We start from the raw sequence: 20,651 nt of genomic DNA on the forward strand, positions 1-20,651 counted from the left end.
CATTATGGTACCTATGTAGAGGTCAGAGGAAAACTGTGGTGTTCCTTCTTCTCCTTCCACCATGTGGGACCCAGGGATCAAACTCGGGTCATCAACCTTAGAGGCAAGCACCCTTAACTACTGAGCTGTCTCACAGGCCCAGATTTTGGGTTTTGAAATAGAGTCTCATATAACCCAGGTTGGCCTTGAATTCCCAGTGTGCCTCTACCCTTCAAGTACTACTATTATAGGCTTGAGCTATATTCTTATTTAATTTCAATTTTATTTACTTCTTTGATGAACAGTTTTAAGTGTAGAGAAACTTTTGAATTGTCTGCTGGCTGATTGTGGCCAAGTCTGTGCATCTCTGTAATAAGCACTAGAATTCAGCCTGGTGCAATGGGCTTTGTGATGATGGTTGGCGGGGAGCCACAACCCATGTTCCAGCTAGAGACCCTGAAAAGGGCCCTCCTACTCTAAGCCCCACTGTGGCCTTCCTTGTCACAGTGTATTGTGGTGCACTGTCCTATGTAGCCACGGAAAGGACTACTTCATGTCGTGTCTCACTTTTACATCTAGCCAGGGGCTACGGCCAGGTAGTGGTGCCTTTAATCCTAACATTCCAGGAGGCAGAGGTAGGTGGATCTTTGTGAGTTCAAGGCCAGCCTGGTTTACAGAGCTAGTTCCCAGGACAGCTAGGACTTAATTGGAGAAACCAGGTCTCAAAAAATAAAAAAATTAAAACCCAATTAGCCAGGGGTTGGAGCATTGGCTCAGTCAGTGCTTAAGAGTATTGCTGTTGCCGGGCGGCAGTGGCGCACACCTTTAATCCCAGCACTTGGGAGGCAGAAGCAGGCAGATCTCTGTGAGTTTGAGGCCAGCCTGGTCTACAGGAGGTAGTTCCAGGACAGGCTCCAAAGCTACAGAGAAACCCTGTCTCGAAAAACCAAAAAAAAAAAAAAAAAAGTATTGCTGTTCTTCTAAAGGACCTGAGTTCAGGTCCCAGCACCCACATGGAGGTTCACAGCAGTCTGTAACTCCAGTTCCAGAGGGCCTAATGCCCTCTCTTGACTTCTGTGGGCACCAGGCACTCATGTGGCACCCATACATACATACAGGCAAAATATTCATATACATAAAATAGTAAAATCTTTTAAAAATGAAAAAATCTGACCAGGAAGAAATAGTCCAGCATCTTGCAGTCCCAGTATTTGGGAGGCTAGGGCAGAAGGATTGCTTAATCTCAAGAGTTCAATTCCAGCCTATAATACCCCATCTCTGAAACAGGCAGAGAGGACGGCTACCAAGGTGGCTCAGCAGATAAGTATGCCTGCCATCAGAACTGATGATCTGTTTGATCCCCCAATACCCACACAGTATAAGGAGAGAACCAACATACACAAATAGTTGTCTTCTGGCTTACACACTTGTGTCGGTGCAAGTACACACTCAGAAATAAATAATGAATGAATAAAATAATAGTGATTCTTCATCCAGGCCCCAGCAAATTTAAAGCAGCACTGTTGATCTGGTAGTATTTTGTTTGGAGGGAGGTACTTTAAATTTTGTGCTTGAGCAGCTGCCTGGTGCCCCCAAGGTCCTGCACTGTTTCTTTGAGGCTGTATTTCTTTTTTTTCTTTTTCTTTTTCTTTTTCCTTTCTTTCTTTCTTTCGTTTGTTTGTTTTTTGAGACAGGGTTTCTCTGTAGCTTTGGAGCCTGTCCTAGATGAGGCTGTATTTCACACCTCACCTTGGCTGTCCCCTTAGAAGATGAACAGTGGAGGATTTATTTATAGGATGCTCAAGGGCTTCTTGCTGTTATTGCTTCCTAGTCTCCCCCACTTTGAATCCAGATGCACTCTTAGCTTCTGATTTTATTGCAGTCAACCCTTCTGTTGACAGTGCTCAAGGCTCTGTTAATGCAGACTAGGGCCTCATTTTGCCATATGCCCCCCCTCGCCCCCAACACACACACAATGATCTCATGTAGTCCAGACTGGCTTCAGACTCTGCATGTAGCCAACATTGATTTTGAATTCCTGGTCCTCCTGCTTCACCCTTACAAGTGGTGAGATTACAGGTGTGTGGCACCATGCACAGCCTCAGAGACCCTGCTTCTCTTCCTGTCCACCCTGCCAGTTTCACATGCTCTCTTACAGCACAAAGATTAATTTCCTTGCTCTGTCATACTGCAAGCCCTAACTGCCTATGTGTTATCTTACTAATTTGGATTGTCTAGTACATTTGTGCTGTTTAAATTAATATGAGCTGCGGCTAGAGAGACGGCTTGATGATTAAGAACACTTGTTACTCTTGCAAAGGATCTGGGTTTGGTTCCCAGTGCTTGCCTGGAAATTCACAACCGTCCATAACTCCAGTATCAGGGGATCTCATGCTCTTTTCTTACTTCCTCTGACACCAGGCATTCATGTGGTACACATACTTAAATGTGGGCAAAACATTCATGTACATAAAATAAAAATAAATCTAAAAATAGAATCAGGCCAAATGGTGGTGCATACCTTTAAAAAATAATAATAAAAATTAGCTAAGCAGTGGGACAAGTAGGCCTGAGCGCACAGCTACTGATTTAAGAGTCCAGAGCGAGCAAGGAAGCTTATCGCTTCCTAGCAACTGTAGAGAGGACAGCAACCTGACCCAGAAGACATGCTCAGAGGGTTACACCTCACTGCAAGGAAGTCTAGGTATGTAATTAAGGTGAATGCCTGAGGATGAGGACCCAAGCAACTACTTCCCCTAATTTAGTCTATTATCTACCTACAAAAAATGTGATTGTGGGCAGAGATGACTCAGTGAGTGAAGGAATTTGCTGTAAAAACCTCGCTACCCTGACTAACTCTTCCACTGTAAATAAAAAGGGGGGGGGGCGCTGGAGAGATGGCTCAGCGGTTAAGAGCATTGCCTGCTCTTCCAAAGGTCCTGAGTTCAATACCCAGCAACCACATGGTGGCTCACAACCATCTGTAATGGGGTCTGGTGCCCTCTTCTGGCCTGCAGGCATACACACAGATAGAATACTGTATATATAATAAATAAATAATAAATATATTTTTTAAAAAATCCTCGCTACCCAAGTCCAACCTGAAGCCCATATAATGTTGAAGAGAGGAGACTTACTCTACAGAGCTGTTCTCAACACATATGATGTGATACACAAATCTCCGTGATACACACACACACACATACCTAATCATTTTTAAATGTGTGGTTGCTAGCCAGGCAAAAGAATCAGAAATTGCTGGGCAGTGATGATGCAGGCCTTTAATCCCAGCACTCGGGAGGCAGAGACAGGTGTATCTCTGTGAGTTCGAGACCAGCCTGGGCTACAAGAGCTAGTTCCAGGACAGGCTCCAAAGCTTCAGAGAAACCCTGTCTCGAAAAACCAAAAAAAAAAAAAAAAAAAAAAAAACAGAAATTGAAAACTAGTCTCTCCTACATGGGACCTTGTCTCTGAAAACAAAACCCACAGTTGCTAGAAAAGATGCTTTTCTAGGGTGTATCCTGGCATAGTATGTTTATGAAAATTATTTGACCTTTTATTTTGTAACAGGTGAGAAATTGGTGCCTGGGGCCAGAGAGGTCCTGACAGAAATATTTAAAAGCTGTGCCCACTCAGAGCAGACACTGAGCCTAACACCAGCGAAACCAATTAGGGTCTCTGACATCTATCTTAGCAAAGAGCAAATCAACTCCCAGAGTCCAGGCAACCTCCTACACCTCTTCTTCACCAACGTCCGGCCTCCGAAGAAGGTGCTGGAGGACCAGCTCACACAGGTAGGCACTCTTTCCACATAGTCTCTGTGCTGAGCCTGGGTTCCTCTCCTGGGCTGGCCTGAGAATACCCCTCTCTACTTGTGTGCTCTGCAGATCCTGAGGAAATATGGCGTTCCCAAGCCCAAGCTGGATAAGAGCAAGTACAGCAAAGCAGGGAAGGAGCAGCACCCTGTGAAGGTGGTGAGCACCAAGCGGCCTGTCACCAAGCCACCTGCCAAGGACAAAGCTGTGCTCAGCAATCTTAGGTGCACACCCAAAGAGCTTGGGAGGAGGGTGGCTATGGTGTGACCTTCCAGCAGGCGTCTGAGAGACTGTGGCACCCTGGGGCTGCCAGGCATGCCATCTATCTTCTGCTCTGCTGCTGAGGTTCTATCAGTCCTCAGCCTCATCTACTGCAAGTTAACATTTTACCTCACCTCATGGGCCATGTGAACTGTCAGGCAGACAGTGTGCCTTGAGAAAACATCACACGTGTATACTTTGAAATAAATCAGATTTTATCCATACACATAAAGCAGTCGTTTTAGAGAGCTCCTAAAAGCTTGTAGGGAAAGACTGACTGGGGCTGGGTACATACCTCAGCAGCAGAGTGTCCATTCAGCATGTGCAGGACCCAGGGCCTTTTATTTATATGCATGTATCATTTTCTTTTTCTTTTTTTGTTTTTGGTTTTTCGAGACAAGGTTTCTTTGTGTAACAGCCCTAGCTATCCTGGAACTTGCTCTGTAGACCAGGCTGACCTCAAACTCACAAAGATCCACTTGCCTCTGTCTTCCTGCTGGGATTAAAGGCGTGAGGCACCACTGCCCTACAGTATGTATCATTTTCTTAACTGACACAAAATTCAGAAAAGGCTGTGGCAAAAAGATCACAGACTCAAGGCCTATTTGGCCAGAGGGTGAGTTCCTAAATTGCCTGTCTCAAAACAAAAAGCCAAAAGACTGAGGATAGCCAGGCATGGTGGCACACACCTTTAATCCCAGCACTCAGTAGGCTGAAGCAGTGGTACCTCTGTGAGTTTGAGGCTAGCCTGTTACACATAGCAAGCCCCAGGACAGCTAAGGCTATATATTGAAACCCTGTCATCTCAAATAAATGAGTAAGTAAATAAACAGGGCTAGGGATATAGCTTAGTGGTAGAGCAGTTGCTTAGTATGCCTTAGGCTCTGAGTTCAGTTGCCAGTGATCCTCCTGTATCAGCTCAGGAATCTCTGGCACTCCTTGTCATGCCGAGCTTTAGTTTATGACTCAAATCCTCACTGTTCTGATAGCCTTGCACTGCAAGTATATCTAGAAAAATTATGTGAGTGACCAGAGATACCCTATTCCCTTCCATTAACCTGCTGTGTGGAAATGGCCCTGTCCTACAGAATCCCCAGTGCTGACAACACTCGGTGATACCCTGTGGTCTCTCGGTAGCATTGAAAATGTGAGCGCAGCTGAGAAACTGAGCTTGTGAATTACTCAGTTTTGCCTAATTTAACCTTAGGTAGCTAATCTTGCTACTGGCTACTTCATTGAGCAGTGCCACTCTAAATATATAGAAAATGTCTGAAAAGAGTTTCAGGAGTTCTCATGTCTTAAAGCATTGGTTTGTCTTTGTAATCTTCTCAGAACAAAGCCTTAAACTCAGCCCTAGGTACTCCTGTTCCATAGTTGGGGTGTGTAAAGTTCTGTTTCATATTGGGAGGTAGTGCAGACGTGCACACCCTAACTGCAGTGCTTTGGTTTGTAGCAGGACTGCATTAAGTGAGAAGAAGCCAACCGTGAAGGCAAAGTCACCTGAGAAAAGCAAACCAGATGAAAAAGATCCAGAAAAGTCACCCACCAAAAAGCAAGAAGGTACATTAGTGTCTGGAGAACCTGCTTTCATCTTGGGGACAACAGCCCACTCCAGGACAGGCCTGTTGGCCAAGGCCTGCCTGGATGGCTCCACCCACTAGGATAGCCCAGCTCTTTATGCTCCAAGCTCTTTTAAGTTGTAGTTGAGGTGAGACAATGTTTATGCGGACAGTGGGATGTATTCCTGACTGCCAGCTTTGTGGCCGTCAGCTTAAGGAATAAATATAAGGTGAAGAATAGATAGTTTTAACTGAAAAGTAAAAGTGTGGAAATTTGCTTGGGGTTTCTAGAAGGCACTTGCCTGAACCAGTGAGCTAATAAGGGAGGGGCTTAAGACATCAGCCATCTGATGTCTTAAGCACAGGCAGAGAAATCTGTTCACTGTGTACAGACTCCTTTGTTAGCCTTGTGCTTCTGAGACTTAAAGAAATAAGGGAGACGGTAAGCCATGGCAAAGCCTGGGTGAGAGGTGGAGTGTGTGAATGCTATATCACACTGTGACAGGGCTGGGGAAAATAGAGGAGGGGAGCTAGGCAGAGGAGGCCATGGACAAGAGGAGCAGTGACAGACAGTGAAGGGCCATAGTGTGCAGGCTTTCCACCCCTGACTGTGTACACTCTTGTTCCCACCTCTGACGGCATGCACGTGCTGTACCATCAGTTCCTGAGGAAAAATACCTGACCCTAGAAGGCTTTCACAAATTCGTCATTGACCGAGCCAAGCAAGATATCCGCAGTGTCTGGAGGGCAATCTTATCCTGTGGTTATGACCTTCATTTTGAGAGGTGAGAAATGGGCCTTCCTCTAGGTTGAGTCTGGGATAGAACTGGTTTTGACAGGTGGATATCTCAGCTGTCATCCTGCTGAGGGTCTGCTCTGTCTGTGATGCCTTAGCCTTTGAAGCTACTCCCTGAGTTTACATGATTTTCAAGTGACTTTTTTGGATATGCTTGAAGACAAACTGTTCTTTTCCTTCAAATCTTGACTCTTGGTGCCATTACACACATGCCTGAAATATCAGACACATCCCTATGCAGTTCTGGAAGGTACCTGGGGTCTCCAGTGACCAGCACATGGTACCCTGCTCATTTCATCTCACTCAACCTTTGTCTGTCCTTGTATGACCTAATCTCTGCTTGCTTGCTTTTCTTTTCCTTCCCTCCCTCTTTGTTTCTTTTTATTTATTTCTTTCTTTTAAAGACAATGTCTCACTATGTAACCCTGGCTGTCCTAGAGCTCCCTATATAGACCATACTAACCTTGAAGGCATAGAGATCCATCTACCTCTGCCTCCTAAGTGCTGGGATTAAAGGCATTGGCCACTATGCCTGGCTTTAATCTCATTTTTCTTAAAGTAACATCAACCCTGTTGAGTTGGGGCCCACTTGTTGGCTGAGGTTTTTGTCCCACCCTGTCACACAGTCATTCAGTCCCAAAGAAACACACAGAGGTCTGCGTTATTCATAAACTGATTGACCTATTAGCTCAGGCTTTTTATTAACACTTTCTTACATCTTATATTAGCCTATTTTTCTTGTTTGTGTTAGCCACATGTCTTGGTAACTTTCATCAGCGAGGCATTCTCATCTTGCTTCCTCTCTGTCTGGGTGATGACTGCAGACTGAGCTTTCCTCTTCCCAGAATTCTGTTCTCATTGCCCTGCCCCTACTTCCTGCCTGGCTACTGGCCAATCAATGTTTTATTAAAAATAATGCAAGTGGCAAGATAAAATACCATTGTCCCACAGCACCCACTTACATGATTTTATTTAGCTTTAATTTTATAATTATCATAGTTATCTCTCCAAGTGCTATCACACTGTATTTGGGGCACACAATTTAGTCCCGTGATAAGAACATTGCTTATTCTAAAGTCTTCCTCAGATTTCCTTGGGTTTCCATTGTTCCCCTTCCCATGAAGGCAGCAAGGCATGGGCCAAGCCTTCAGGTTCAATGGACTGAATGAGCAGGGCTCATTCCTGTCCACAGGTGAATATGGAGCAAACAAGGAACCTGCAGAACTGCCAGCACTCTTAATCACACAGAGTCTCTCAGCCTTGTCCATAGGTGGACATGCTGAGCCAAAAAGGAGGGGCTGTCCAATATAGACATTCTGAGACATGAGACTTCAGAGACTTACTTGGCAGAGGTGATCCCATGATCACAGAGTGCTTTTCCCGGGGTGTATCTTACCCATTACACTCTGAACATGCTGGCCCCTGTAATTTTGCCAAATGTGGGAAACCCAGCCCCATCATTTGTAGCCTTGGGGGACTATGTTTATACTCTACTCTGATTTGCGAATCTGCTTACTATTGAAGACATTAATTAGGTTTAGTTTTTCAGTTTTTCACACAGTTGCTGTTATGGGGTTCCATGCAATCATTCCCATGGTTGTCCAGAGTTCCATTGCTAGGTATAGCACAGTTTAGGCAGCAATTTCCAGGGATGGACATGCAGGTTGCACCCAGTGTTACTGCAACAATATAGCCTTGCAGTAAAACCCTTCAAGAACACCTTGGTCTTTCTGTCCTGACAGCTGTGTAGATAAATGCTGGAATAGGGTCACCTAGCTGAGGGAATCATGTTGATACCAGCAGCAGCTACCCTGTAAAATGGATGTGATGGGCACTTAGGCACCATGCCATGTGCTTCACAGGCAACCTCTCATTGAATTCTTGTGAAGAGTACACCAATGCCATTCTGAGCTCATGTTATGGAAAATTAAACCCAGGCTCAGAAATGGGTGTGCTTTACCCCAGGTCACTGCGTGGTACCCGTATCTCCTGATGACCCCATCCCTCAACCTAATAAGAGGGAAACACTTGTGCATGTGGGTTTCCAGACTTCCCACAAGGCTTCTCTGTGCCCACACCCTATCATTTGTACTCTGAAAAGCTTTCCCTCATGAGGAGCAATCTGGTCCTCCCCCAAAATCCCTGAAAGACAGGGGTTAGGTGTGGCTCTAACAGTGTCTTACCAAGAAACTGTCCTGCCTCAGGTGTGCCTGCATTGATGTCCGACATGCACAGAAAGCCTCCAGGAAGTGGACTCTGGAGATGGATGTGGCTCTTGTACAATACATCAACAGGCTGTGCCGCCATCTTGCTATCACGCCAGCACGGCTTCATCCTCACGAGGTGTATCTTGACCCAGCTGATGCCACGGACCCCAGGATGGCCTGTCTCTCAAGTATGTTGCCTCTAGGGGTATTCACGTATGCTGCAGGAATACTTAGGGCTCTCCATGTGCATCAACCAAAAGGGCAGAGGAAGCTCTTACGCTGGCCTTTGTTTAATGCTCATTAAAACAAAGCCAAGGCTGGGTAATGAGCTCAGAGTAGACAGAGATTCCTGCCACCACACCCACTGAGGTCAGGCTGCTGTGAGGTAAGAGGGTCAGATCACTGCTGATCTGCTGTAGAGGGATTGTCCATGGGGTGGGCAGTACATTTTCCTTAAAAACAAGAAATGAACAGCAATAAAGCACTAGTTAGTTACCACTCCACCAGGCATCACCCTGGCAGAGCCCATGCAAGGCTGCACACAGGTGCCACAGGGCCACTGCCTTGTCTGGCAGCAAGGGCAGGACCCTTGTTCTTCTGGATGTGGGAGACAAAGATGGGCAAGTTGTCCATGATGCTAGTCTCTCACAGGGGAAAGGACACAGCTATGAAAGGGAATGAGCTAAAAGGCAGTGTGCCAGTGGCCCTGTTTTGTCACTGCCAAAGGCAAAGAGCATGCCAGGCTGCACCCTGCATTTGCCACTTCTTATAATCTGTCATTATTTCAATGTTTAAAACCCATTTAGGGGCTGACTCTTGGAACTTTAGTCTTGTACTGGGTTGCCTTGCCTACCCTTAAAATAAGGGACGGGTGCTTAGTTCTACTGCAACTTGATATGCCATGCTTTGTTGATACCCATGGGAGGCCTACCCCTTTCTGAACAGAAACAGAGGAGTGGATTTGGGGGAGTAGGGGGCAGAAGTAAGAAGAATGAATGGGAGGAGAGGAGGGAGGGGAAACTGTGTTCAGGATGTAAAATAAATAAACTTTTTACAAAACACACACACAAAAAAAATACATGTAGGGTAGAAAGTGTAACCCAGGAGCAGAGTGCTTGCCTGGTATGCATAAGGCTCTGGGTTCTGTCTCCACAAAAATAATAAGATCATATGTAGCCCTGGCGTGGCCCAAGGGAAGGATAGGGGTACGACTTGAATTCCCAGGGCCTCCCTCCTGGATCTGCTATGTACTGACTTGTGTTCCTGGGGAGCCCCTCACTCAGCTCTTCTGGGTTCCCAGGGATAAAGCCACAGAGGAGAGCCCCTGATCCAGGTGTTCTCCTGGGAATAGACTGTCTGCCTTGGCCGGCACTCAGCCTGACCACCTTCTCCCTGCAGACGTGCCTATCGAGAGCTTGCGCCTACGCTTCGCACTTCTCCAGTCTCTCAACACCACACTGGAGACCTTCTTCTTGCCCCTAGTGGAGCTGCGCCAGACACCCATGTACACACACAGCATCGCTGCCCTGCTGAAGGAGGCAAAAGGTCAGTGCTGGACCTCTGTCAGAGCTGGCGAGCAGGAAGGCATACCCTTCTTCTGTCAAGCAGCAGCTTCCCTAAGAGAAGCTAATTAAAAGTAGATCTCTGAAAAAAAGAAAACTGTAAAAGTTCAAAGCATTCAGAAATAAGGTTGGTGCCATTTGCCCAAGGTGCCCTTAGGAATTAGTTAGTGCAAGACTGTCTTTCCAGTTCTCTGTTTACACACAGTGAACTGGGGCAGAGACAGGTGGGCTCAGGGAGCTTGCTGGCCAGGCAGCTTAGCTGAATCAGTGAACTCCAGGTTCGGTGAAGGACTGTCTCAAAGGAATAAGACAGACAGTGACAGAAGAACACCAGCATCCCCCAGGCCTTTCTGCATCATACACACCCACACAGGGAAATGCAGACACACACACCAAAGAATAAGACGGGCAGAGATAAAGTATCTTATGTTGACCTCTGTCCTCTGCATAGGCACACATGTGTTCCTGTACCACACACATAAAATAGATGGCATTTTACATGGTGTGTTTTTATCTCCCAGCTTGTCTGTCTTTCTGGAATACCTAGGAGCCTGACTAGAAGACCTTCCAAAGGGTTGAGGGGTGAACATGGTCTTCCCTGGGTTGCAGGGGTGACTGGGAAGGAGAAGTAACTACAGCCTGCCTCTCTCCCACATTTCTCTTCAGGACTGATCTTCTACGACACCAAGGTGACTGTGATGAATCGAGTGCTCAATGCCACTGTGCAGAGGACAGCTGACCATGCAGCTCCGGAGATCACCTTGGACCCACTAGAAATTGTGGGAGGTAGGGCAGGCTTCAGTCCTTAGACAAACTGGCCTGGCCGTGAAACCACCAGGGAGGCGTGGAGAGTGGTGGGGCAGTCCCACCCCTTAATCATCGGGCTGCCTTTGTCTGTGTATTAGGCTCCTGGTGGGACCTTCCAGCTCCAAGGAGGGGAAGAAGAGGCACTTAGCCTTCCCTACCTCAGCACCTTTCCTTTCTGGCTGTAGGAGGGTGCAGAAGCCATTCTACCTGGGAACATGCCCTAGTCCTGTAGTTACAGACAGACTTGTTATAGGCCTGAAGCAAACATGAAGGACTCAAGGGAGGAGCCAGGTGTGAATTTTGAGGAAAAGCCTCTGAGAGCCTCTAGGTTAGCTACCAGAGCACCACATATGCACAGTGGGAAGAAAAGCCGGCCTGTGCTGACCAGGCTTGAGTCTCCTGGTTAACAGGCAAGGTGTGACTGCTGAGCTTATCATCTACCTTCCACTTCCAGGGGAAATCAGAGCCTCAGAAAACTCCTACTTCTGCCAGGCTGCCCGACAACTGTCCTCCGTGCCATCCTCTCAGCTCTGCGTCAAGCTGGCCAGTGGTGGTGACCCCACATATGCCTTCAACATCCGCTTCACTGGGGAGGAGGTTCATGGCACCAGTAAGTGGCTTTTGGGCTGGGTGCAAATGCACAGACTGGGGCGGGGGCGGGGGGAGAGACTGAAATCCAAGGAGTGCCCTGCTGGTGAGAAGAAATGCCACAGACAAACAGGTCTGGTGGCACAATCCTGTCATACCAGTCATTTGGGGGACTAAGACAGGAAGGAGCATCACAAGTTGAAGATCATTTTGGGATTATAGAGTGAGTTCAAGGGCAACCGGGGCAATTTTGTGATACCTTTCTCCAAATATAAAAAGGGGGAAAGGAGAGCTGGGGTGGAGAGGACTTAGGTGGAAAGAGCCAGGTGTATAGGGAACTGGCAGTATAGATGACTAGGGATATAGCAGGACTGGAGGTGTACAGGGCTAGAGGCTCAAAGGGATGGGGGAGGGCTAGGGGAACAGAGGGGTGGAGTGGAAGGGACTGGGAGAACAGAGGGGTGGTGTGAAGGGAACTGGGGAAACAGAGGGGTGGAGTGGAGGGGACTGGGGGAACAGAGGGGTGGAGTGGAGGGGACTGGAAGTATGCTCAGTTGTAGGGCACTTTTATGAGCTCTTAGGCTCAATTCTCAATGCAAAGTGGCAAAAGTAAATGTCATGTCCTCATACTGGACTACCAAAATCAGGCTAGCATCCGTTGACCTCTCCTGTCACCAACCACATGGGAACTAGTGCCTGCACTTGTTTGAGACCTTGGTCAGTCTCTCCAGATGTGGGGGGACCACACCCTTCTTAGCACACCAGTCCTACCCACACACCTTTCCTAGTGGGAGTCACAGCTAAGCAGCTGCTTGAGCCCAAAGCTTGAGTTGCCCATGATCCATACACATTGGGGTCCCTCCATTAAAGTGACACTTGGTGTCATGTTTGGAACTTTTACCCGTTGTAAGTGAGTGAAGAACCCACTCTGCCTCCCTTTCCCTTTATTCTGCCCCATGGATAACACAAACAGCCTCAGTCAGGGAAACTTTTGAACAGTCCCATGATTCAGTGAGCAGCTGCATCCATGAGTGCCAGGTGCAGGCTCCGTGTCTTTCTGCAAGACCAGCATCTTACCATCACACAGATGGGGACCTGAACTCCAGAAAGTTTTGCAGCATCCCCACAGCCCGCTAGGCAGCTGCAACTCCAAGCTGAGGCACTGCTGACCATGGACTCCAGCCTGAACCAGGCTCCTGCCTCTCAGGCCTTGACAACTTGCCCCAGATTGGGCTTCCCCAAGGCCCACATCTAGCCTACAGTGTCCTGAACTGCCTTCAGCCTCCTGACCCATGAGTGCCAGCAGGAACATTCTGAGTGAGAGGAGACAGAGGGGCCCCAGCTGTCTGCATGGCTGCCTCTTCTGGTCATTCTCATCTGTATTCACTGAGTCAGGGCAGCTCTGAGAGATGGTGGGAGGCAGCACTGAACAATAGCAACCCATTCTGCTGGGGATGCTGACACAGTTAAGCCAAGCCTGGTTCTGGCACTGGCTTCATTTACTCCTCAAGCTTCAGGTTCCATTTCTTCCCCTATATGACAGGAGACAACTAAGCCTGGGCACAGGTACCTTTATGGAGAGCTGGGGCCAACAGCTCAGCAGACTCAACCTCAGGCCTCCATGCTCAAACAGGCAAGGCTTCTTTCCACACACTATAGGAGTTGGCAATAAGTTGGCCTTGCCGGCCTGGCAGATGGTTGTATGGAGGAAGTGCTATCCAGGGAACTCTCAGCCAATGCTGAGACCTAATGGTCTGTCTACTCTGCAGGTGGCTCCTTCCGTCACTTCTTGTGGCAGGTGTGTAAGGAGTTGCAGAGTTCCTCACTGTCACTGCTCCTGCTGTGCCCCAGCTCTGCTGTCAACAAGAACAAGGTGAGGCAGGGGCAAGTATCCTTGTGGTCCAGACCCTCTCCACAAAATTTCCTGGCCCAGATGGGGTAGCTTTGATGGCCAGCTGACTGAGCATGGACACATGCTCAGAAGGGACCTGACCTTACTCTTTTTTTTTTTCCTCATTTTTTTATTAAAAATTTCCATCTCCTCTCCTCCCTCCCCCCCCCCCCCCGACCTTACTCTTGCAGGGCAAGTACATCCTGACGCCAAGCCCCATCACCTACGGGGAGGAGCAGCTGCTGCACTTCTTAGGCCAGCTGCTGGGGATTGCCATTCGTGCAGATGTGCCTCTCCCCCTAGACCTGCTGCCCTCCTTCTGGAAGACGCTGGTTGGCGAACCCCTCGACCCCGACCAGGACCTGCAAGAAGCAGACATCCTCACTTATAATTACGTCAAGAAGTTTGAGAGTGTGAGTGAAGGCACACTATTTTGGGGCAACAGGGCCTCAGGGTAACCTGGGCTAGCACTCCATAAGGACCTAAGCTTCCAGGGAAAGGGAATTGGGATCCTCCACAGAAGGCTTGTTTTGGGACCAGAGCCTCAGGCATCCCATGCAACTGACAGAAGCAGATGGATGTTCTGCTGCTCTATGGGGTGTATTTACCATGTCTGTAACCAAGGATACAATGGAGTATTCCAGCAGCTGAAAGACCAGGTTTGTGTATGTGCATGCATACACACCAGGTTAGGGCTTCCAAAAGGGAGTAAGAAGTGAGTGTGGGACCCATGCAGACAGCAGAGACTTATGAAGATGGCATTCCTATCTTTTTTTTTTTGCCCTCTAGGAACACGTGTAGATGGTCAGGCTATAGCCCTCCTCCAGGAGGAGGTGCCCAGTGCTTGCCTTGTAGCTGAGCCTGTGGAGCCACTAGAGCGTCTCATTGGTTTTGCAGAGCCACTGTGTCCCTGTATAGGCCAGGCTGTGTCCTCAGGAGCTCCAGATTACCCTTCCCTGTATACACACCACACTGAGAACTTTCTTTCACTCTTTCAGCACCATGGGAAGAGTGTCTGGAAGAGGTGACAGGGTAAGGCACAAAGCTGTCAGGGAACTCATGCTTTCCTCACCTTCAAGATTTGAGAGAGAGTTGGGAAAGGGGCATCCAGCTACTTCTCCCTCCAGGTCCTCTGCCTTGCTGACATAGGATGAGCTGTGTGTCTGAGGCCTGGCAAGGCTGTGCTCTACAGGACCTTGACTGAGGGAGTTTGGGCTGATTCTGGTTTTGCCTCTGTCACCTTGTCAGCCTGTGAGGTACCTCAAGAACAATTGGTTTATTGTTCCCCTTAGCCACAAAGCACTGGCTTTTCATCTGCATAAAAACAGAACCACTGGCTGAACAGTGGGGATGGTTGTGGTGCAAGATTTAATCCCAACACAGAGGCAGAGGCAGATGGATCTCTGAGTTCAAGAACAGACAGGGCTACACAAAGAAACCTTGTCTTGAAAAATAAAAATAAAAAAAGGTAAAAACAAAACAAAATAAAGAAAAAGAATAGAAAACAGGAACACTGAAATTATCTGAAGGGTCCCAGGAATACACCCACTGTGGGCTGGGAATGTGTGTGTCTTAGTCATTGTAAAGAAACACTGACTTAATTAAGGTTTCTATCACTGTGAGGAGGCATCATGATGATGGAAATTCTTGGAAAAAAAACGTTTAATTAATGTGGCTCACTTACAGTTTCAGAGGTTCAGTCCATTATCATCTTGGCAGGAAGCATGACGACATGCAGGCATACATGGTGCTGGAACTGTACGTGAGAATACTACATCTTGCAGGCAACAGGAAGTTGACTAAGACACTGGGCAGTATCCTGAACATAGAAAACTTCAAAGCCTGCCCCCACGGTGACACACTTCCTCCAGCAAAGCCATACCCACTCCAACAAAGCCACACCTCTTAATAGTGCCACTCCTTATGAGACTATGAGACTACGCATTTAATTGGAGACTTAGTTCATTATTATCATGGCAGGAATCAGACAGGCATATGGCATTGGAGAGGTAGTTAAGAGTTACATCCTGATCCACAGGCAGAGAGGGAACTGGTCCTAATCTGAACTTTTGAAACCCTAAAGTTTCCCCATCCTCCAACAAGTCCAAACCTCCTAGTCCATCTCAAATGGTACCACTCTCTGATGACTAAGCATTCAAATACATGAACCTATGGAGACCATTCTTTTCTCTCTCTTTTGTTTTGTTTTGTTTATTGAAACAGGGTTTCTCTGTGTAGCTGTAGCTGTCCTGGAACTAACTCTGTGGACCAGAATGGCCTCAAACTCAGAGATCCACCTGCCTCTGCCTGAGTCCTGGGATTAAAGGTGTACACTACCACCCCCAGGCTGTATAAGGGTTCCATTCTTATTCAAACCACCACAATGTGACTACTAGACAGTGCTTACTGAAGGCATCCTAAAGTTCTAAGTGGGAGCAAGGGGCCGGAACAAGCAGTGGTATACAAGCTAGGCAGGACCTATAGAAATACTAATGCCTCTAATGAACAAGTACTCTTGGGCTTGTGAGATGGCACAGTGGATAAGGCACTTTTCACCAAGCCTCACCATCTGTGTTTGATCTCCAGAAGCAAGGTGGTAGAGAGAGAACCATGCTCACAGGTTGTTAAGTGGGTGCTCACTGCTGGGGATGGATGATAGACTCTGACCCTGACCCCACTGTCACTGCCTTCAGCTGTAGGCTGGTTCCCCAGGTCAAATCTTGTCATGTCCCTTGTAGCCCAGTATGTACATCTTCTTGGGAGAGAATTAAGTCATAACTCTTTGGTAGCAAGTGACAGAAAGCCCAGCTCCAACCAACTAAAGAACATTACAAAAACAAAAATGTTCACTCTCAAAAGTCATAGATGTCAGACAGTGGTGGTATGCCTTTAATCCCAGCAATCAGGAGACAAGAAGCAGGAACATCAATTTGAGGCCAGCCTGGTCTACAGAGTAAATTCCAGGACAGCCAGGGCTACACAAAGAAACCTTGTCTTGGGGCCAAGGGATGGGGTGTGGACGTGTGGAGTCATGTATATACTTAATGGCTGGCAAGATGGCTTAAAAGGTAAAGGTGCTTGCCACCAGGTGCCTTCCCCCTCCATAAATAAATCTGATTTTGAAATTCTCAGAAAGGGGCTAGGGAGATGACTCTGGGGTTGAGAACATTGACTGTTCTTCCAGAGGACATGATTCCTGGTACCACGTGTCAGCTGTAACTTCAGTTTTAGGAGATTCAGTGCCCTCTTCCAATTTCTGCAGGTTCCTGCAAGCACGTGGTACAGACACATGCAGGCAAAACACTCGTACACATCAAAACATTTTAATCAGCCGGGCGGTGGTGGCGCTCGCCTTTAATCCCAGCACTCGGGAGGCAGAGGCAGGCGGATCTCTGAGTTCGAGGCCAGCCTGGTCTACAAGAGTTAGTTCCAGGACAGACTCTAGAAACTACAGGGAAACCCTGTCTCGAAAAACCAAAATAAATAAATAAATAAATAAATAAATAAATAAATAAATAAAAATAAACATTTTAATCATGGGGAAAAAACATAATGACTTGACTTTAGGCAGGACGGAATCAAGGAGTTCAACTGATGTCATCAAGTCTCAGTCTCACATCAAACACCTTTATTCCCAGTACTCAGAGGCAGTTGGATCTCTGAGTTCATGACCAGCTTTTTAAAGGCTGGGGAGATGGCTAAGTGGGTAAGAGCACTGGCTGCTCCTCCAGAGGAGCTGGGTTCATTTGCCAGCTCACAACCATCAGTAACTCCAGTCTCAGGGATCCGATTCCATCTTCCTGCCTGCATGCCCTTCCCTCTGGGCAGTACATGCATGTTATGTACAGACATAGATGCATGCAAAACACCCATACACAATAAAAAAAAATCAGTCTCAGAAGCACACACCAGAACCCTGGTACTTTGGAGGAGGAAGCATGAAACTCAAGAGATCATCTCCAGCTTCGGGGGCGGGGGGTGGGGGGTGGGGTGGTTCAAGGCCATAATGAGACCTGGTCCCAAACAAAATAAACCAGACCAAAAAAATAAAGTCAGTCTTAGGCCAGGTGTCTAGAGCAGGTGTTTAATCCTAGTTACTTGGGAGACTTTTGGGAGGATTAAGAGTTCATGGTCTGTCTGGGCTACACATCAAATAAGGCAGCTTAGCAAGCTCTTGCCTCAGACTGCTAGAAAGTGGCAGCAGTCCCTGGAAGTGGATGGAAGGATCAAGAGATGCACTCGGGGAAGAGGGCTGCCCTCCAGACAGCCTCACTTTGAGTTCCATGAGCCTGCCCCGCAATATAGGCACAGCCCTGAACTAGTGGAAACTGGCAAAAGACCTCTCATGGGCCTTTGACTATGCCAATGTTTGCCATTGGTAAGGGGCTTGGCAGCAGTGCATCAGTCAGCCTCACCCTGCCTGTGCCCTGCAGATCAACGACGAGAGTGAGCTGGAGGCCTTGTGTGCCGAGATTGCCTCCCAGCATCTGGCCACTGAGAGCCCTGAAGGTCCCAAACCCTGCTGCCGGTTTACCTACCTGACCATGACTGGCGAGGAGGTGGAGCTGTGCAGCCGTGGCCGGCACATCCCTGTGGCGTGAGTGTGTGACATGGTGGGGGTGAACCACACCAGTAAGAGGTGGGTGTCCGTAGGGGAGGGCATAAGATAGGAGGAAGGACACTAGGCACAAAGAAAAGATGATCTTCAATTTAAAGACTTTCCTTAAGGTGGTAGTTCTCAACCTGTGGGTCATGACCCCTTTGAGAGTCAAATGACTCTTTCACTGGGGTCATATATGAGCTATCCTACATATCAAATATTTACATTATAATTCATAACAGGGAAATTAGAGTTACTGGATAGCAACAGAAATAATTTTATAGTTGGAGATCACCACAATATGAGGAACTGTGTTAAAGGGTCGCAATGTTAGGATGATAGAGAAACCACACAGCTCTGAAGGAGAGAGGTGAGCCACTGAAGCCAGGGCTTAACCGCCTATGTAGGTGTGGTCCTTAGGCCCAAGAGCTGTGCCACCACTCTCCCCACCCCTCACTGTTGGTCCTCAACCCAGCAGTTGGGAGAACAAGGATATCTACGCGGCAGCCATCCGGAGTCTGCGGTTGCGTGAGCTACAGAATGTGGAGTGTGTGACAGCTGTGCGTGCTGGCCTAGGCTCCATCATCCCCCTGCAGTTGCTCACCACCCTCAGCCCACTGGAGATGGAATTGCGGACCTGTGGCCTCCCATACATTAACTTAGAGTTCCTAAAGGTAGGCAGCCTTCAGGCCTGTCTCAGCACTCTGCCTTTGCCACAGTTGCTCTGTGTTCTGGCTCACACACAAGTCCTACCCCTCCGCCTGGGATTGGGCCAGGCCTGCTCACACCTTGGCCTTTCTTCCCCAGGCTCACACCATGTACCAGGTGGGGCTGATGGAGACAGACCAGCACATAGAGCTCTTCTGGGGGGCTCTGGAGACATTCACTCAGGAGGAGCTGTGCAAGTTCATCAAGTTTGCCTGCAACCAGGAACGCATCCCCTTCACCTGCCCTTGCAAGGATGGGGGCCCTGACACAGCCCATGTGCCACCATACCCCATGAAGATTGCCCCTCCAGATGGCACAGCAGGTATTGCCCTTCCCAGCTCCTGTTCTAGGTGGGACCTTTAGGTCCTTGTGGAAAACAGTGACCCCACACACCATGATTTATATGTGAAGGGGGAGGCTTGGTGAGTCCTGTTGCCATCCAGCCCTGATGCTGCATAGCATCCAGCATTTTAAAGAAAGCCAAGGAGCCATAGCTTTAAATTCCTTTCTCCATCCCTCCCTCCCTCCCTCCCTCCCTCCCTCCCTCCCTCCCTCCCTCCCTCCCTCCCTCCTTCCCTCCCTCCCTCCTTTCCTTTCATTTCCCTTCCTTCCTTCCTCCCTCGCTTCCTTCCTTTTAAATTTGTTTTGTTTTGTTTTTGTTTTCCAAGACATGGTTTCTCTATAGCCTTGGCTGTCCTGGAACTCACTTTTTTTTTTTTTTTTTTTTTTTTTGGTTTTTCGAGACAGAGTTTCTCTGTGGCTTTGGAGCCTGTCCTGGAACTAGCTCTTGTAGACCAGGCTGGCCTCGAACTCACAGAAATCCATCCGCCTGTTTTCTGAGTGCTGGGATTAAAGGCGTGCACCACCACCGCCAGGCTAAATTTCTTACCATTATTTTATTTTTAGTTCTACTAGAAATTAAACCCCCATGAGCTAGGGAGACTAGATACCTCTGAGGCACATGCCTAGTTTCTAAACTTTCAAATGCAGAAACTGATAATTTCTGTTTTGATTTTTTTGACAGCATCTTTTGTTTGAGTCTGGCCTCAGATTCACTATGTAGTTGAAAATGACCTTGAACTTCTGATCCTCCTGCCCCTACCTCCCAAGTGCTAGGATTATAGGTGTAAACTAGTATACCACCATTCCCAGTCAAAAGGATAACTTTGCCTCCTGTTGGGGAATCAAACTGTAGTGTGACAGGTGGGGATTTTTACTACTGTACTTGTAAGACAGTAGGAGTTTAACCTATGGAACTCACATTTTGAAAGGAAGGAAGACAGGCTGGTTAGGGGCCGCCAGCAAGATGGTTCAAGCCTGACTTGAATTCTATCCCTGGGACCCATGTGGTGGAGAAAGCTGACTCCTATAAGTTGTCTTCTGATGACATGTGGAACACAACACACACACACACAAAAAAAAAAAAAAAAATTTTTTTTTTTTTGAAGCCAGGCACGGTGGCATACTTGTGGTCCCAGCTCTGGAGAAACAGAGACAGGCTCACTGTAACCAATCCAGCCTGCTCCTTGGGAATAACCCAGAGTTATCCTCTGTCCTCCAGACATGCAAGCACACATGCACAGGGACACAGAGACACACACAGTGTGCCTGCACGCACATGCACACACAGAGCATTTGTCAAATAAACAAATGGGTGCCAAAAAGGCCAGCCTGTCTTCTTCATGGACGAGCTCTGTGGGAGCCTTCTCAGCTTGGTCGATCACCTTCCTGGACCTGGGGGGAGTTGGGAGGACCTTGGTCTTAGCATAGAGTGGGGAACCCTGATGGCTCCTTGGCCTTGAGAGGGAGGGAGGGGAGGTATGGGTGGAGGGGAGGGGAGGGAAGGGGGAGATGGAGGGGAGAGAAAGGGGAGAAGGA

General features: G+C 47.9%; 1 protein-coding gene and 1 non-coding gene across 10 annotated transcripts in view; both read left to right on the plus strand.

Annotated features, from left to right (window-relative positions):
• Hectd4 (HECT domain E3 ubiquitin protein ligase 4) overlaps positions 1-20,651 on the plus strand; it is a 188,671-nt gene that overhangs the window by 165,626 nt on the left and 2,394 nt on the right. For 4 of the 9 annotated variants that reach the window (XM_038345151.2, XM_038345155.2, XM_038345157.2 and 1 more), the window contains exons 63-75: positions 3,550-3,773; positions 3,867-4,018; positions 5,509-5,615; positions 6,276-6,399; positions 8,615-8,805; positions 10,016-10,162; positions 10,846-10,965; positions 11,441-11,596; positions 13,344-13,447; positions 13,657-13,878; positions 17,899-18,062; positions 18,541-18,739; positions 18,873-19,095. In XM_038345151.2, the coding sequence (XP_038201079.1) occupies positions 3,550-3,773; positions 3,867-4,018; positions 5,509-5,615; positions 6,276-6,399; positions 8,615-8,805; positions 10,016-10,162; positions 10,846-10,965; positions 11,441-11,596; positions 13,344-13,447; positions 13,657-13,878; positions 17,899-18,062; positions 18,541-18,739; positions 18,873-19,095 (2,133 nt within the window). The remainder of the gene's footprint in view (positions 1-3,549; positions 3,774-3,866; positions 4,019-5,508; positions 5,616-6,275; positions 6,400-8,614; positions 8,806-10,015; positions 10,163-10,845; positions 10,966-11,440; positions 11,597-13,343; positions 13,448-13,656; positions 13,879-17,898; positions 18,063-18,540; positions 18,740-18,872; positions 19,096-20,651) is intronic. The other 5 variants (XM_038345152.2, XM_038345156.2, XM_038345159.2 and 2 more) reach the window with 2 other exon arrangements.
• On the plus strand, positions 7,746-7,906 carry LOC119825858. Its single transcript, XR_005287319.1, has one exon. It is a non-coding gene; the product is annotated as a U1 spliceosomal RNA (small nuclear RNA).

The sequence above is a fragment of the Arvicola amphibius genome, chromosome 10 (assembly GCF_903992535.2).
Source record: "Arvicola amphibius chromosome 10, mArvAmp1.2, whole genome shotgun sequence".
In the NCBI taxonomy this organism is placed as follows: domain Eukaryota; kingdom Metazoa; phylum Chordata; class Mammalia; order Rodentia; family Cricetidae; genus Arvicola; species Arvicola amphibius.